This window comes from Canis lupus, chromosome 13 (genome assembly GCF_011100685.1).
Source record: "Canis lupus familiaris isolate Mischka breed German Shepherd chromosome 13, alternate assembly UU_Cfam_GSD_1.0, whole genome shotgun sequence".
Lineage (NCBI taxonomy): Eukaryota > Metazoa > Chordata > Mammalia > Carnivora > Canidae > Canis > Canis lupus.
In genome coordinates, this window is record NC_049234.1 from 59,217,451 (window position 1) to 59,235,533 (window position 18,083).

An 18,083-nucleotide genomic window follows, 5' to 3' on the forward strand; every position below is an offset into this window, starting at 1 on the left:
TACACACACATTATATATATCAAGAATACATGTATGCTTGATATACATATATTTATATATAATATTTGACATATTGCAAGAAAGTGGTCAAGAAAAGGATTTTAACTAAGGGAGTATATATGTTTAGAATTTTGTTTCACAAAGTCTTTCTTGCTGCTGTGTAGAATGAGTGGAGCAAGACTAGGGGAAAGGAGACTCATTAGGGAGACTATTTATAGCCCAGGAAAGAGATGGTTGAGGGCACTATTTGAAGAAAAGTTGTGGATCTTAGAGACATTTAGGCAAATAGAATTGACATTAGGAAATAGAATTGAAAGATTAGATGATTGAGGGGGAGGAGAAATTAAAAATAACTTGCATATTTCTTTCTTGAGCAAGTAGATTGAAGGTGATGCCATTGATGGGAGGTAGGCAAGTAGAAGAACAACATTTGGTTGGGGAGAGATAATAGGTTCAGGTCTGGATACGGTAAAGCTGAGCTGACTGTGAGATATCTGTATGATGACGTCAAGTAGTGGCTATGTACAAGCATGTCTAGAGATGAGAAGACAGGACTGGCCCAGAAAGGCAATTTTGAGAATAAACAGATAGAACGTATAAAGGGCAATGAAGTCGCTGAAAAGAAAGAATGTAAACTGAGAAGACGAGAGGTTTATAGCACAGGGTGATATCCAATAATATTTGAAGGATGTGCAGAGAAGGAATTAGAGCTAGTGAAGAAAATTGAGGAGTAAATGGAGAGGTAAGGAAAAATAGAGGTATGCAGGGTCATAGAAACCCCGAAGTGCTACTATTTCAAGGATGATTGAAATAATTTACAACAGTATCAAATGCCATTGAGAGGTCCAAAAAGAAGACAAGTATAGTTTGTTTGGAGCTGGTGACCTGGAACTTGTTGAACTTGGCAAGGGTAATTAGCATTTTGTGGTAAGAAGTGAGACTGTAAGGGATTGAGCAGTAGGTGGGAAGGTGGAGGGGGAAATGCAGATGGTTCATCCGTCCTATGGATTTTGAGAGCTGGTGGCCAGTACAGAAATTTTCACAAGAAAGTGCAAAGGCGAATGTGCCCTGAACTGACTGAAATTCATTTTGATAAATACTCTTCCCATGGATTCTTCCTTCTCCACTCATTTCTTAACAAAATTTATCTGACCAGATGTTCATGCTCCTGGGACTTACTAAGTGATTCTACAAAAATAAGAAATGTTAATTTTCTTGTAGTGGTGTTATTTGAGAAATACCTCTCTCTCTTCCAAAGGACTTTGCTTATTTGAAGGATTGGGTAATGTGAGCATTTGAGGCATTTGTGGGAGGGTTGGTATTTTAGTTGAGAGGGCCTGTCTCATCACATCACACAGATAGGTACACATTCAACTAAGGCACGAATGTCAAATAACTACTGCTACTCCCCTTATTATTAATTCATGCAAAACATGCTTGGCTTTGGCCACAGCATCCTTTATATTATAGCATTCCATGCAGATACAAACCAAAAAGCTTGATGTTGGTCATAGACTTCTGATCTTTGTATGAATATGCCCATGACCAAAGCATTGCACAACTGTTTACCTACACTGTATTGTAAATGGGATCCACTGGATTTATACAGTAGGATGCCCTTGCTACCATACCTTCACCTGACTCTCTTTAACCTTTCTTCCTTTCCTATCAAGAATTGAAATGAGATGTGTAGCTACATTAGTAATTAGATCATATGTGGCATGTTTTGTTTTGGTTTTGGCATTGTTTTTTAAGCTGCCCAGGATACTACTTTCATAATATTGCGACAAATTGCACGAATGTCTCATTTATTATCCACGTTGTGAACAAGTCAAATGGGCCAAATTGTATCTAAACTCATATATTTTTTATATAGTTCCACTTACCTCAGTTTGACAACATGAGCTCTGATGAACTGATTTCTTAAATTTGATTCTCTGAATGTTTTAGTAATCTGTAGAAAGAAAGGAAAAGACCTCTTCATAGTTTCAGTTGTTCTTCCCCTTCCTTCTTCCTCCCAACCTTGCAACATAGGGCTTAAGTTAATGAGGAATAGGGACTAGAGTTTTCAGTTCAGTTCAATTCCATCTCAGAACACATGAGATTGATTTAGGCTGGTGATGCAGCCCTCTGATGCAATGCCTATTTCCTCATCTATGATACAAAGATGATAATGGACAAGATGTGTCTTCACTAGAAGTCATCTCAACATCAGATGTTTTACTTGGTGGCTCTCCCCATGAGTGTTCGGGTAGGTGCCAAGCCCACACTAGGGGAGTCCATGATACAATTTATATTTGTGTGATTCCCCAACCACTGTTTTTAAGTGGGTAAAACCAGAATAAAATGAGTGATGAAAAGGGGCACAAGATGCAAAGGGCAGTTTTTTCCTTGATAATTCTGACTAATATCTAAACATCAGAGATTATTTTTAACATCAGTTGGTAATTTCCTGACCTAACCTTAACCATTTCCCTGAATCATTTTTCAGTCCCAGCAAGGATGGTGCTCTTGAGTTATAAAGCTCAGCTTTGCAGTGAACTAGGGGCTGTTCTGTGACTGGAATGGTTCTTTCATGATGCAGGGTCAGTCAGAGGTACTGAGGTTTCCTATTAAGGGAGCAGATTCCACCAGCTTATATGGTAAGGCAGAAACAAGGGAGAGGTGGACATGGAAATTAAGTAGTATACTGAATGTTACATTAAACCAGGCTCTGACACCAATCCTTCTTGAGATTGTAATGTTTATGCAATCTCTATTACACCACATTGCATGTTTTAAAATATCTGTTCCTATAGGCTGGTATCAGACCAACCAGTTGTTCGACAAAATGATAATTTTCTTTCTTTTCATTACATTTTAAAGAGTAATGAGACTATTGGTTTTATGGAAATAGTTCATGTTTCTTTATTAAAAATCTTGGAAATACTAGTAAGTGTTAAGAAGAAAGAAAAAAAAACACTCTCCCCAAATTCTATGATCTAGAATTAATGGTTGTTGTTATTTGGTGAACTATATTCCAGTTAACTACAAAGAATGAGTTTTAATATGTTTATTAATATAGTATATTACAGGAGGTATCTTAATAAAATGATTTAACTTTAATTTTACTTGATTTTAACAGAAGTAAAAGGAACTGACTTAAAGCGAAAGAATTGCTAAAATTTGGATAAATGTTTCCTGTGATTATTTTTTAATTCATAGCTTGGCATTGCACCTGCACAGGTTAGATTGGACCAAAGTAAAAAATCCACCTCAATTATGACATTTTTGTTATGTGGAAAACTTTGGTGAAGACTAAGATAATAAGCAACATAAAGAAAGCAAGTTGATTCATTGGTTGATTTCAAGACACAAGGATAAAAGAAGAGGACCATGGATAAGATTTTATATTTCCCAGAGTGGAATGTTATTGACCCTTTCATTAGAAATTATCAAATGTTTGGTAGAAAATCAGTAAGCAGATGATTGAAGAGAATTCCAATAGGACAGTGAAAAAGGAAGCTGATGAAGAACACAGAGATAAGTTACTATGAGAACTTAAATGAGCCTTGTAACCTTTCTTCCTCTCAGTTTTTCCATCTGTAAAAGTACAGTCAAAAGGGGCACCTGGGTGGCTCAGTGGTCGAGCATCTGCCTTTGGCGTAGGTTGTGTTCCTGGGGTCCTAGGATGGAGTCCCACATGGGGCTGCCCCTGTAGGGAGCCTGCCTCTCCCTTTGCCTGCTCCCTGCCTTACTCTCTGTGTCTCTCATGAATACATAAATAAATAAAATCTTTAAAAAAGTACAGTCAAAAGTGTATTAAAAAATTATCTGTACACAGTTAACTACTACAACTTCCAAAGACTATGCACCTGCTTTTAGTGAGCTTTACAGTCAGCACTTAGCCTTTTCTCTTTTTTCAAAATTATTACTGTTCAAAAGGTAAAACAAGTTCACTTTCACACTTCTTTGATTTTGTCATCTGCACTATTAACACTTTCGTTACCTTGGACAAAAGTCAAGTACACAATGGAAAAAAAGAAATATTTTATATTTCCCTCCTGATTGAGGGGGACAATACTATCTTGGGATTCTAGTATGTAATAGAACTACCATACTTCAGTAATATTCATAGTTGATAAGAATTGAAGTGAGATGTTGATTATTTAAGGTCCAACAAAGTGAATCATTGAGTTTGTTAGTAGACAAGTCATTAAAAGGTAAAACATTACATACAGAAAGTTTGTAATTATCACACGTTTTCATCCTTAGAGAAAAAGATCTTATTAGCTACCCATAAAAATAAAGCACCTTATTTTCAGTGTCTTCTTCCTTAATACCTATAATTCTGTTGTTACTATTCATGAGCTGAATAATAGAAATAATGTTGTTTTGTGATTTCAACCACTTTCCAGTTACTACTTTCTTTTCTGTTTAACCAGAAGATCTGGAAAGCTCAGTTTTCAAGAAAAGATAAAATATGTAGCAATATGATCTGTTACTACAGTGGTCTCTAAATATTTTTGATTATGCACTCCTATGGGTAAAGCATTTTGGCATGAGTAGCCAAAACATGTATTATTTATTTATAAATTATATACATGTAATAATACCGTACTGCTGACAATATATATTATAAAACATTGACAAAATTAGAAATTAAAAAGGCTGAGTTATAGAACAAACATTAAGGAATTGTATTCCATTTATATTTAATAATAATATTTTCCCTGTTAATGTGACTGGATAGAATTTTTAATTTTTGAAACACTTTGTGATAAAATGACTCAAAGTTATGATTCTAAGTTTAATTTAAATACTTGGTTTGAAGTTCTGAAGAAGTTTCCACAGAATTATGTGGCTCATATGCATAAAGTACATCACCTGCAGAATTTAATAAATAATGACACAAAGCTGTCGGGCCATCCCACACATTGTGCAAAAGTTTTCTTGAAATTCAGCAAGTGACTTTCCATCTTCCCTGAGGTCAACTGGTTATCCTTGCAAACCAAATAAAATGTGTTTCATATTATATGTTTTTAAAGAAATGTGTTCCAAATCAACCAAGCATGATTGTTAATCCTTCTCCTCTGCTAATTTTTATGTGTGTACGTCTAAGCAGTTTCATAGATAACATGCATCATTTTCAGTAAGACAGAAGAAAATCCAAAAACCTAATGATGGACTCATTGCTAAACATGTTTTCAGTCTTCTCTCCATGGTATGAGTTTTATGTAAAATGTGGCTAATTTCTTTTACTTACACATGAAGAAACAGGATGTGTACATGTGTGTATGTGTCTTCAAAGAAAGGTATTGCTTCACCCGGTAATTTGGCTCTAGTCAGGAGCAGTAAAGTGTCAGTTCTGTCATTATGTTTCTGTTCTCTTACTGGTTCACTACTGTCCGTGCATATTAGAATGATCTCCACATTGTGGGTTTTAAAATTTGTGTTTTGCAGGATTTTCTGTTTTCCTTGTTGATTCAGTTTACTTTTAAAACTAGGTAATAGAATCTTTAAATCTAGCTGAAATTGCACATGATTGAAATCTATTCAGAGAACATAAATATACTGTAACCTAGTCAGTTCTGCTGTGTCACTGCTCTTCCCCTCTTCTCTCAAAATATCTTTGCGCACATTGTGTGGGAGCAGGTGACATAAAACCAAACAAGGGTGCCAGTGTCAATTCCCTTATTAAATAATAGGAAAGCGCTTCCTTTCTTCTAAAAAATATTCTTTGCGGGAAAAATACATGTAGAGTGATATCTGATTATTTGAGTATTCACAATTATTGTGAATCTCTTCCTGGAATGCACAACACCATTTTGGAGACCGCTGTGAGCCTAACTGCAATGATGTCTTTATTTTGTGTCCCTAAGAGTTGGCACAGGAACCAAAAGACAGAATGGATCATTTATTTATTCATTCAAAAAACATTTGAATGTCAAGTGTGTACCAAATTATTTTTTAGGCATTAAGTAACAATCGATGCTCATTAAATGAATGTACCTGAAATGAATTTTATCCAGAAGCCCTGCTGGTCTAAGTGATGCGATAAGATTAATCTCAAATTGATAACTGTTTTCTCTATCTTCCTATGTCCTAGTTTGTTTATGGGACTATAATTAGGTATATTTGGAAAAAATGGCAATTGTTTGCAGAATCTGTTGCAATAACAGTCCCGATACCAAAGGAGAGTTTCAACAGTTTAGCTGATCCCAGGTATGAATCCCAACTGAGGTCTTTTGTTTTACTTAGAAAGACCCATCCAATCAGAATGTACTCATAGTTTTGACGCATGTATTTTGCAAACAGTTTCTTTCATTATTTCTAGATGACCTTGTTCTTTTTTTCACTCATTCAACGACAGTTTTTGAGCACTTCCTGCACTGCACATCCCTTCTATCAAGCACTGGGATACAATGGTGATAGAAAATAAACAGTCTTTGTCATTATGGAGCTTATATTTAAGGGGGGGCAGACAAGTACCAATCAAGTTATTATTCACATTTGAATAAATTATAAGTACAATAATATTGTAGAGCCATTTGATCCAACCAATGAGATTAGAGAGATTCCTCAGAGGAAATGCTTATGGAGTTGAGATTTTTAGGAAGAATCAGTCAGCTAATTGAAGAGGAAGGAAAAGCCTCACAGATGAAGTCAGTGGTTCATGCAAAGTCCCGAGATGGGAACACACAGGTTGTTTTAGGAATGAAAGAAGGCCAGTGCAACAATAGCATGGAGAGCAAGGAGGCTAGGGTGACAGAAAGGCCAGACCATGCAGGTCTTGTTAGTGTGTAAAGATTTTGGCCTTTAACATAAATGGTGGCAGTCAGTGAAGTGTTTTAAACAAAAGGATAATATAGTTAGATTTGCAGTTTGAGAATAATTTCTTTTTTTGTAAAAGATTTATTTATTTTAGAGAGAGAAAGAGAGAGAGAAGAGCATGGTGGGAAAGGGCAGAGGGAGAGGGAGAGAGAATCTCAAGCAGACTCTACTGCTGAGTGGAGCCTGATGTAGGGCCTGATCTCAAGACTTTGAGATCATGACCTGAGCTGAAACCAAGAGTCAGACACTTAACTGACTGTGCCACTCAGGTGCCCCAAGAATAATTTCTTTTGTTGTATATGGAAATTCAACATTAGGGAAGAAATTGTGCAAATTAGTTGTGCTATTTTATTTATTTTTAATTTTTTTAAAGATCTTATTTATTTATCCATAGACACACACTGAGAGAGAGAGAGAGAGAGAGAGAGAGAGAGAGGCAGAGATACAGGTAGAGGGAGAAGCAGGCTCCATGCAGGGAGCTTGATTGGGACTTGATCCTGGGATTCCAGGATCACCAGAGGCCACCAGACTCCAGAATCCAGGCCACCCATGTGTCCCAGTTGTGCTATTTTAGTGCTTGAGAGTAGAAGTGGCTTTGGAAGAGCATGGTGTTAGGTATGAAGAGAAATGAATGGATATGAGGGACATAGAGGGGATAAAACTCACAAGGGTTGGTAATAGATTGGATATTTAGAATGATAGAGGACAGTAGGTCAAAGATGAATTCTAGGTTTTTGGTTTGGAAAAGTGAATAAATGTTGTTGTCCTTATGGGAACAGGGCTATTGGAAGAAGGCTACTATAATGTGGGGAGAACATGAGTTTGATTATGAGACATAATATATTTGAGATTTAAAAAACAACAACAGCCAGGTAGAGATATTAAGCTGGCAGTTGGGTGAAAAGGTCTGAAGTACAGAAGAAAAATCTGGGCTTGAGACCAAGTGAGTCATTAGATAAGTATTGGTTGAAGTAATATTCATGGATGAGATCATCTAAAGATACAAAAGTGTGACTGGAGAAAAGAGCAAGGTCAAAACCTTGGGGAATTTCAACATTGAATATTAGTGTACAGGAGGGTGATCCTGTAAGGACACAGAGGAGTGGCTGGAGAGGCAGGATAGGAAAAACAGATGAATGAATATCATGCTTGAAAGTCACAAAATCATAGACTTTTTATGTTAGAATGTACTATAAAAATCATCTGGTCTAATGATTTTATTTCACTGATGAGTAAACAGAGCTAGAAAATACATGTGAATTGCCTAATGTAATAGAATGTTCTGAGACTACTCTGCTTATTAAGTATAACAATGCTGTCTGTGGGACAAGGATAATGATGGTACTCATGTTACCATTGGGAAATGGTGTGATCCTTGGATTTGGAGTCAGGAGACCTTGGTTTGAATTCTGGTTCTACTACTCTTCACTTGACTGACCTGTTTCCTCATCTCACAACCTTTACTTTACCCATCTATAAAAATGATTTGTTAATTCATGTGGCTGTCGTAAACCGGAGGTTAGAAAGTGCCTTGTAAACTGTAAATTAACACTGCATTAGAGTATAATTCATATAGTGTTTTTTTATATAGTGTTTTTAATGTTCAAAGTGTTTTCACAGAAGGATAAATATTTCAAGGGAAATCTTTCTCTGCCAGATGTTTAGATATATTGTAAAACCACAGTACTCGAAATAGCATCGTACTGGTACAGGCAAAGATTAATCAATGAAGAAAAAGTACAGAAAAAAGAAAAGGAGCAATTTAGTGTATAATAAAGGTGGCCTGACAAATCCATTGCACTATTTAACACACTGTTTTGGTACTACCACCTACGTATTTTGGGAATAAAGCTGGATCTCTGCCCTATTGCAAAGTAAATTACAGATGAATAAAAGATAAAACTATAAAAACTGAAATAATAAAACTATAAAAAGAAAACGAAGGTGAATATTTTAAAGAGAATTTAGAGTGGAGAAAGCCATTTTTAGCTTGACACAAAAGTGAGCAATCATAAAAAAGATTGATAATTTGGCTATACGAAAAGTTAAATGTTTAACATTTAGAAAAACCTACAATATAAACAAGATTGAGAGTCAAATCATATTATTAGAGAAATATATGCAATTTGAATGATAGGCAGCTTTGATATTCTAGTAAGGATAAGTTTTTTATTTTTCCAAATCCACATAAAATAGACAAGAGCTCCAGAAGAAAATGGGAAAGGTCATGACCAGGCAATTCTCACCTATTGGATTAGCAACCATTAAAATGATTTACAATGCTGCATCATATTAATGCTGTGGGGAAATAAGCATACCTGTGTATACCTATGTACTGCTGTTGAGAATGTGAACTGGAGCACTTCTGGAGTTTAGTCTAAAAATTAATCTTAAAAATGCATTAGGCCACCAAATTTGATATAAGCAAGTGATTGAATAAATATATGGAGAGAATATACAAATAGAAGAATTTTAAATAGTCTTCAAATATTCAGAGCATAGCTCTCCACTCTTCTAACTCCTTATGTGTGGATTAGACATAGTATCTTCCTTCTAAAGAGTATGATATGGAAAAGGGAGGGAATAACTTTACAATGTTGAAACCTGATGATCACTGCTTCAGCTGGGTGATTAAGTCAACAGTGATAAGTCATATACTGACAGTGTAATGAACCCCCTTCATGTGATGGAATGAAAATGATACTTTTCCTCTTTGGTCTTCTTCCCTCCTCAAAACCTGTAACTCCACTCTAAACAAGAGAAAATATTGGGGAAAAAAAGGCCACTTGCAGTACTCTGCAAAATGTCAAGGTTCTCGAAAACAAGGAACATCTTAGGAACTGTCATAGAGTCTCTCCCCAAATCACTGATTCAGCTACTTATTCTGATCTCATTAAACATTTAAATGATATACCTAACTTCATTTGGTCTAATCCCATGCTAACTAAGCAGATGTTTCATAACTTGGCTTCCAGCGAAGTTTGCCTCTGGGGGAAAATGTGTTAGACAAGCCAATGATTCAGTCCTTCAGCCGTAAGAGTTCTCATTATAGATTAACTTAGTGGTTCCCAAAGTGTGGTCCTTGGACCATTAGCACCAGTATCACCTGGGAACTTAGAAATGCAAATTTTTGGATCCACCCTAGACCTACCTATTGAATCAGCAAGCTCTGACATCAGGACCCAGAAATCCATGTTTTGACAAGCATGACAGGTGACTCTGTTACATGCTAAAGTTTTAGAGCCATTGGATTAATTTGTATTCTTAGGACTCTTTAAAAAGGTAAGTAAGCAGCCTTGAGATTGGTCAACTCTGACTCTGTGGGTTAAAGACCAGACTCTAGTCCATGGTCATAAATGAATGCAAAAGGTCCACTTGTGGGGTTTCCTGGCAGGCCTCTTCAAGTGAAAGCCTGACCTTGCTTTGCATACTTTCTATGCCTATCATTGAACCAGAGTAAGATGTTGTCTAAACTATGTTATTATTGACATGCAAACATGTCTGTTAACACCTGCTACCTGTGTATTTAATTGGACAAGAAAAAAGGAAAGAAGGCAAAATGGAAAGAATTAAAAAGGCAATTTCAAGGAGAGCAGTCATAAATACTCAACTTGAACAAACAGCAGACTTCCAACCTTTGAAGTCATAATCATATAAAATAAGAATTTACTCAAGAGTTTTCTAATGCTTTTCACTTATAACTTAAAAAATGTAAAGAACCACTATACTAGCAAATTAACTTGGAGAAAGCCCAAAGAACCACATCTTTTACTATACAGGGAATTAAAATATGCAGAGCATTTAGTAATTACAAATAGATCACAAAATATTAGATTTATTATCAGACTTGTTTTATGATGGAATAAAGAGCAAAGACAAATATTAACTTACCAGAGATTCAATTCTTCCACTCAAAGTCCTGTATTCTTGTGTCCCTGGTGAATTTAATTGATTACTATATTGGACATTTAGGATTTGAAAACTGCTATGGTAAAAGTAAGACTTTTGATCTGGAAAACAAAGAAAAGGCAAAGTCAGTCTCACCACTAAGTACTTTAATTTACCCTGGATTACAGGATGCTATATTACACAATTAAAAAAATTTGGTTCTCTTAGAGAAAGCCCCAAACTTATTAGAAATGTAGCTATAATAAAATTATTTTCTTTCAGTTTTTTGAAAAACTGACAGATTTAAGAAATGTAAGGATGTAAGATGTAAGGATGTAATGATGTAAGGATGTAAGAAAACGAGAGCAGCATTATTTGTGAAATTAAACTGCTGAGATGTATCATAATTTTCATTTTTACTATGTTTTAGGGAGATTTATGATTGCTGATTTATTCATTCAAGAAGTATTAATGAATGTCTATAATATGCTATTATTCATTTATCACTAAGGAATAACCCAAATGAATTCTGAATAGTTTTAAAAATTATTTCAAATAATTATCATTGTAGAGGAATTGATGGCTTGTCCTTAGTTTTTTAGACTAAGCTAGAAAATAAGCCTTTGAACAAGATAACAGGTTGGTTGTCCAGTGTGAATTGTTTTTACCAAAAATAAGCCTTCCAGAGGACATATTCAGCCATGTGAAGAAAGTAAACATTTCCGAAACACGCTGTATACCTCTTAGAAACGTTATGAACATGAATGTAATTTAACCTGTCCCAGGAAAAATCTCTGCTTTCTTTTGATCATTCATATGTATAATTTATGCAGAGAATTACCTCAATCAGGGGAAAGAGCTGGAGAGCCTGGTGGAAGGGTAATATAGTCCTTTGTGGTGGAAGGACAAGTCTTTTGAGGGCAATGAATGGTCACTGGGACACATTCTGAAGAGCACTAACCTAGACTCCTCCACCTGTGTGATAATATAGTGCCATTAAGAGTGAAAATTCATTAATTTATTGGAAATTTGAGGTTTCATGCCTCTGTAATTCACCTTAGATGTAGTCAACTTCAGGTGATTTGATAGCAAAATGTAGCTATAATTTTATAATTAGCATGACAGAAAAGATTATTCATTATCACTGGTTTTCCTAATGTTGGTAATTTTATTATACCCTCAAGAGTTTTTCAACTTTCACATAAATAAACAGTTTTGCCGATTTACAAGAGAACATACAATAAATTATGTTCTGTCTCTCCATACTTATACATACCCATATACCTACACACACACTCACACATGTGATTTCAATGATTCACAGAATTATAACTGGAATAAAATAACCCCAAAGTGCATTTTAAAGTGAAAAAAGCAGATTATAGCATATATTATTTAGTGAATTTGACAGATTTTATTTATCTACATTAAAACATCTGAAAGAATATTCACTGGGATATTAAGAACATTATGAGTAAACAGGGTATCATGTATTCTTTATATTGTTTCTTGCTCATGTGTCCTATATTTTTGTATTATAATAATAATAAGAGAAATAATAAGAGATTCTTTTTAAATTTTGTTTTTACTTCTTATCTTTCATAATGGTCCTCTCAAGATTGTTTTATCTGGAGAAAGATCATGAATTAACAAATACTAACAGATTTTTAGATGTTGAAACTTAAAGTTCTTTGCAATATATCACTTTTACAATTTTATTGGGTTATTATATGAAGAAGGAAATAATGATATTAAATGAGAAAACAAAATAGGCAAATTTTGGCTATTTTGGCTAGAAAAATTCTTGCCTGGGTAATGATGTTTATTATGCTAAAAAAAGAGAGAGAAGAGAAAAAAGTACTGATTGAAGGAAAATATAGACATAAACACATATTTAGGGATATATAAGACATACAATTATGTTATATTAAGAAAGAAAAGTGGCAATAGAAGAGAGAATGCCAGACTTTTCATCTGAAGACATATTTAGTTATTTGGTTTGAAAAGTAGAACTTTGAGTCTTCTAAGTACTTACCAAACGCTAAGAAGTGGATGAGTAGAGCTATGGTTACGGCCAGGATTACCACCCCTGCCACAACAACGAAACACACTACATATGGATTCAGGAATCTTGAGCCTGATGGCACCCGTGCTGGCCTTAAAACAAGAGAAAATGATCAGAGACTAATCCTTTCACTCAGAGAAGCCATTACTTCAGTGCTCATGAACATTTTCTGCCTTCCTAAGTCTTTTAGCCTGAATATAGTTTTTTTTTTTAAGATTTTATTTATATATTCATGAGAGAATATATAATCCCCACAGGGAGCCTGATGAGGGGCTCGATCTCAGGACCCGGGGATCATGACCTGAGCCAAAGGCAGAGGCTCAACTCCTGAGCCACCCAGGTGCCCCAACATAGTTCTGTTTATAGGAAACAACATGATTCTTGATCAGGAGATGATCCTGAAATTGAACCTGAACTAACAACATTCTCCTTAATGACTTTTCTTTCAAAATTTTTTCAGCACAAAAATGCTGACATTTTGGTAGTTTGATGAAAAGATAAGTAAATCTGGCCTACGCTTTGCAATTATTTTCCCTTCTTCTGCCAGTTGATGAGGTTCTCAAGAGTAACAACTAATTGTACTGTTTTATTGTCTTTCCAAGACACTATGTTGGACACTTACTATAATAAATCTCCCTTAACTGGGCACCATCTCCACCAGTGTACAGAAGGGGAGTCATTCTGGGTGGGGAGAGGGGCGGAGGGATTCAGAACGTAGCATTTCTCACTGTCATATTCTCTATATTATTAAAAATGGGGTGTGACCAGAGGTTAAGTGCTCAGATCTAGGAGAGTAGCAAGCTCCTGAAGTGAATTAGAACTGTCCCAATAGCAGATTTGTGTGATTTATTATTTTCCCCCATGAATCTGTCAACTGCAGTCTAAGCCAATACATTTGTGCTAATATAATATCTGGTAATTATTAGGTCCTATCTTCTTCACCCCCTCCCCACAACCACATTCACTTGCACTGGGGAGGTAACCAGAAGGGCTGTGTGAATTTCTGTTTTATCACTTCTTTGCTTAGGGATCATGTTGTCATTTATCTGAGACTTTCCTATTCTGACAAATGGTATTAATAATATCTGCCTCACAGGCCGTCTTGAAGATCAATGAGGTTATGTTAGGAAATATATTTCTAGTTAAATAGGTTATCTACTAGGGCATGTGCTTCTTGAGGGGAAAGACAGTATGCATGTTTATGTTTCTGACACTTTGCAGAGTGCCTGGCACAAATAGGCAGTTCATAAATATTCATAATATTTAAAAATATTTGTTACATATGTTAACTTCTGAGCATGTTTCCGATATAAAGCCTTAACATAGCTGAAAAGCAGTTACATTTAGCAAGAATATAGTCTTTCATTTTTCCTATTTGTTTTGCCAACATTCTGATATAAGTGTAAAGAGAATACTCTGAGGGTCAGTGATTCCCAGACACTTAGTTTCCATAGCAGGGTTGCCTGATGTTGTTTGGCCTCTACACAACTCACAGACTTATAGAAGAGCACTTCCTGGTGTTTTGCAATGTACCAACTGCACATTGTATTCTGTGGTTCTGGGACCAGTAACATATCAGGTGATTGTTAGAAGCCAACCTAGACTTGGCCAACTTTCAGTTTTGGAGAATAAAGACATTAAACATACAGACCATGCTCAAACATTATCAGTTAGTGAAAGGTCATTCACGTGAAGTAGGAAGGACATAGTCTCAGGCTAACATAAAATGAGTGATTTAGCTTTAGCTTTATATCTTTTTACTATATTGCTCTTATTTGTTCATTTTGGTATACTGGTGAAAATCGACCTTTAATGACACCTGTCCAGAGTCCAACATTTGGAAACTCCTACTGTGGTAAGCTCCAAATGGAAAAAATTGGCACTTTAACCTTTGCTGATTCTAGAGACTCAGTTTACTTATCTGTCACCATATGTAGTCACGGAGCCAATGACATGCGATCACAAATGCACAGTGTTTGGCATTTGTGATGTCAGTAAATGTTAGTGGGTGCTGAGTAGTGGCAGAGCCAAAAGGAGACAGAATTGGGGTCCAGGGTAAACCCCAAAGCCTGAATAATTTCCAAACTGATTGATCCTTTTCCTCAACCGGAAATGAACTAATGTGTCAAGATTTATGAGTGTGGAGAAGAAGTGCTGACAAACAAGGAGTAAGCTGGAGGCCGAAAACAAAAACCGAAGGCTAGAGTCAGCATGTGCTGTGTTAGCTTGGATGAGGCTCCCATGGGAATGACTTTAGCGCCGACTTTGCTTCAGTTCATGGAAAACACCTTAAACTCAATGACTAAAAAAGCATCATGAGACATATGACTCAATAAACAATGGGTGTGTAGCTCAAATCACCTTAATCTCACATGCCATAACTAATTGCATAAGAATGGGATGTTCCACCCCGTAGAAACAGCTGAAGAATTATCTACTCTCTTGTTGGTAGCGCAACTTGTCATTGAACGTTTGTATGTGGTTGATGACAAAGCTTATGCTAACGCAAAGTACGTTGTGTGCAATATTTACTTTGTTGACTATTAGAGATAAATGTTTGCAAACACTGAATTTTGACTCGATGTGATGGAAATCTGTGCAAGAAAATACTTTGCTTTCAAAGCTGGTTCCTGATCAGTGAGATTTTTAGTGCTTGTGTTTGAACAAAGTAAAACAAATAATTCAGTTATAACATGTTTAGCCAGCTTCTCCTTCTCTTTCACTTTCTTTTATTGACTTGGAAAAGTTAACAATGTTGGAAAATTTATTCAATACCTTTGAGAGTCTAAGCATCAGGCATTGAACATGTATATCGCCAGTCTTCTCAATTGTAAAGCAGGTATTATGATCCCTGTTTTGAGGATAGGGAAACTGAGGCTCAGAGAGTAAATAACTCAAAATTACTCAGGAGTGGCAGAGCTGAGAACTGAAACTAGGTTGTTCTAAATCAACGCACATGCACTTCCTTTCACAGACAAGACCTCACTCACACTACGGAAGACAGGAAAGCTTTGGGACTCTCCTATCTCTTTTGACTTCATTTGGGGGAAGCAAAAGTGATCAACATCCACTGAGTGTTAGGACTCTGTCTCACACATAGCAAGTGTGCAATAAAATAATTATTCATTTAATTTTAATTTGAAAGAAAAATATTAATATATCAAAGTTATTTAGGAATATTAATTAATCTTTGCCATTGACACATAGTTATAACCAATATAGGGCTATGGATTAATAGAGCCAATTGGCAATCATTTCCATTATCTGCAAGAATGGAGGAAAACAGTGACAGGGTAATTGCAAATTCAAATGCATATGGTATGTATATAAAGGACTTATAGACAATTTTGTGTCCTTTTAAGTAAGATTTCAGGTATCATAGTAATCAAGATTTGGTCCACAGTCATCTTCTCCTGTGAAACATTCTTTCTTGATAATCCCAGTTAAAGACCATGGTATCAGGAAGCACTTTATAGGATAACATTTCCTAGGATAGATCCTCAGCCCAGAACTCTGTCTTTGAGCTCCATGCCATCATTGCCAGTCACCACCAGACATCTTATGGATGCTTACAACTTCCCAAAATGTGAGAGGTCTGGGAATGGGGTGAAGGTGAGATGTTTTCTCCCTGGATTTTTACCAGTCTCAGAGGATTCCAACTGTCACTTGATCACCAAGCCTTGATTGGTGTTTCCAATTGTTGTCCCTCCAGAGAGGGATTTTGCAGCTCTTGGGCTGGAAGGAAGCTGTGTGTGTGTGTTGTATTTATGAGTGTATATCTCGCACTCACGCATTGTCCTCTGCTATTTTTATTTAGGTTGTAGGTGTGAGGAGAGACTGTGTGTAGGGGGAAAGAAAGGTGAGACAGCTTCATTGTCTCTGAAATGAGAGCTTCCTTTTGCTTTCTCTATTGCCTGAGAGCTTTGGGTCTGGAGGCCTGACTACCAGGCCATGGGCTGCCCAAGTATGAAACCTAGAGGTGGTGGTTCATACCCAAACCACAGCCTGTATGTCTCTGGGGAACTTCTTTCTTTAAAGGGAAGGAGATGAGGGGCTGTGAATTGGTTATTAGTTTCTGAGTTTTACCTAGTAAAGTAAAATCTAAGAAAAAAAAAAGAAAGAAAGAAACCCATTCTGAAACTGAACTTTTCTCCCAGCACCACACTCCCTACTATTTCTAAAATTGATGAATGTCACTACCATCTACCTGATGCCCTAATTTGGAGACCTAGGAATTAGCTGCACCTGATCCCTCCTGGTCACTTATCACATTCAAGAGGTCACCACACAGTTTTTATCTTATACTTAAATCTTTTTTTCCTATGCCCTCTATTTTATTCTTAATTTTGACTGTTACCACTTGACTTATATTACTTGAAATGCCTCTTAACTGGTCTCCCTTCTTCCATTAACTCAGTCATTATTACTGTTATTAATTAGTTAACACAAGAGGCATTTGGTGAGTGACTTCAATGTTCTAGGAACTGGAATACAATGAAAAGAAACAGACAAACATAGCAGTCCTAATGGTGAAGGGAAACAGAAATGAATAAGATAAATAAAATAAGGGGAAAAAGCATAGAGGTGGGAAAGGAAGTGTGTATATGGTGCTGAAAATTTAGGTAGAGTGGCCAAGAAAGCCCACACTGAGAAGGTGACATTTGAATAAAGACCAGAAGCAGGTGAATTAGCAAGCTATGAAGATACCAGGAGATGAATGATTTCAGCAGAGGTAAGAATAGGTGCCGAGCCAGGAACTTGCTTGGTAAATTTGAGAAACAGCAGGGTGGGAGGGGGGGCAGCTGGACTGGGGTAGAATGAGCAAGGTAGAGAGGTGGTGAGCATGAAAAAGAGATAAGGTCAGAAAGATAGGAATAGGAGTTAGCAGGTGGGGCAGATCTTTTAGGGCTTTGCATGTAAGGGCTTTGGTCTGCCTTCTGAGTGAAATGAAAAGTCTTTGAGGGTTTTGAGCAAAGGAGTGACATCAGATCTATTTCTCTAATAGGATCACTGAGTGATGGGATGAAGAGGGGGATGACAGGTCATTCAGTAATTGAGGTGGGAAATAATAGTAGTTTAGACAAGCATGGTGGTAGGGGAGGTGGTGAGAAATGTCTAATTTGGATATATTTTTAATTTAGCCCCAAAAGGATTTGCTGATGATTCCCTTATGAAATATGGGAAAAAGAGGAATTTAGATTGAATTCAAGATTTTTACTTCATTCTAATCAACTTTTCAAATCCTTCCTGAGTTGTTTGAATTTACATCTTAAGTTTGGACACTCTCCCCTTCCCCTGCCTCACTTGACATTTATCT

General features: G+C 36.2%; 1 protein-coding gene across 1 annotated transcript in view; it reads right to left on the reverse strand.

Annotated features, from left to right (window-relative positions):
- Nucleotides 1–18,083, reverse strand: part of TMPRSS11D (transmembrane serine protease 11D) — a 50,185-nt gene that overhangs the window by 17,731 nt on the left and 14,371 nt on the right. Inside the window, exons 2-4 of the mRNA XM_038555116.1 lie at nucleotides 12,737–12,858; nucleotides 10,705–10,823; nucleotides 1,887–1,954 (exon numbers count right to left, since the gene is read on the reverse strand). Coding sequence (XP_038411044.1) covers nucleotides 1,887–1,954; nucleotides 10,705–10,823; nucleotides 12,737–12,858 — 309 coding nt within the window. The remainder of the gene's footprint in view (nucleotides 1–1,886; nucleotides 1,955–10,704; nucleotides 10,824–12,736; nucleotides 12,859–18,083) is intronic.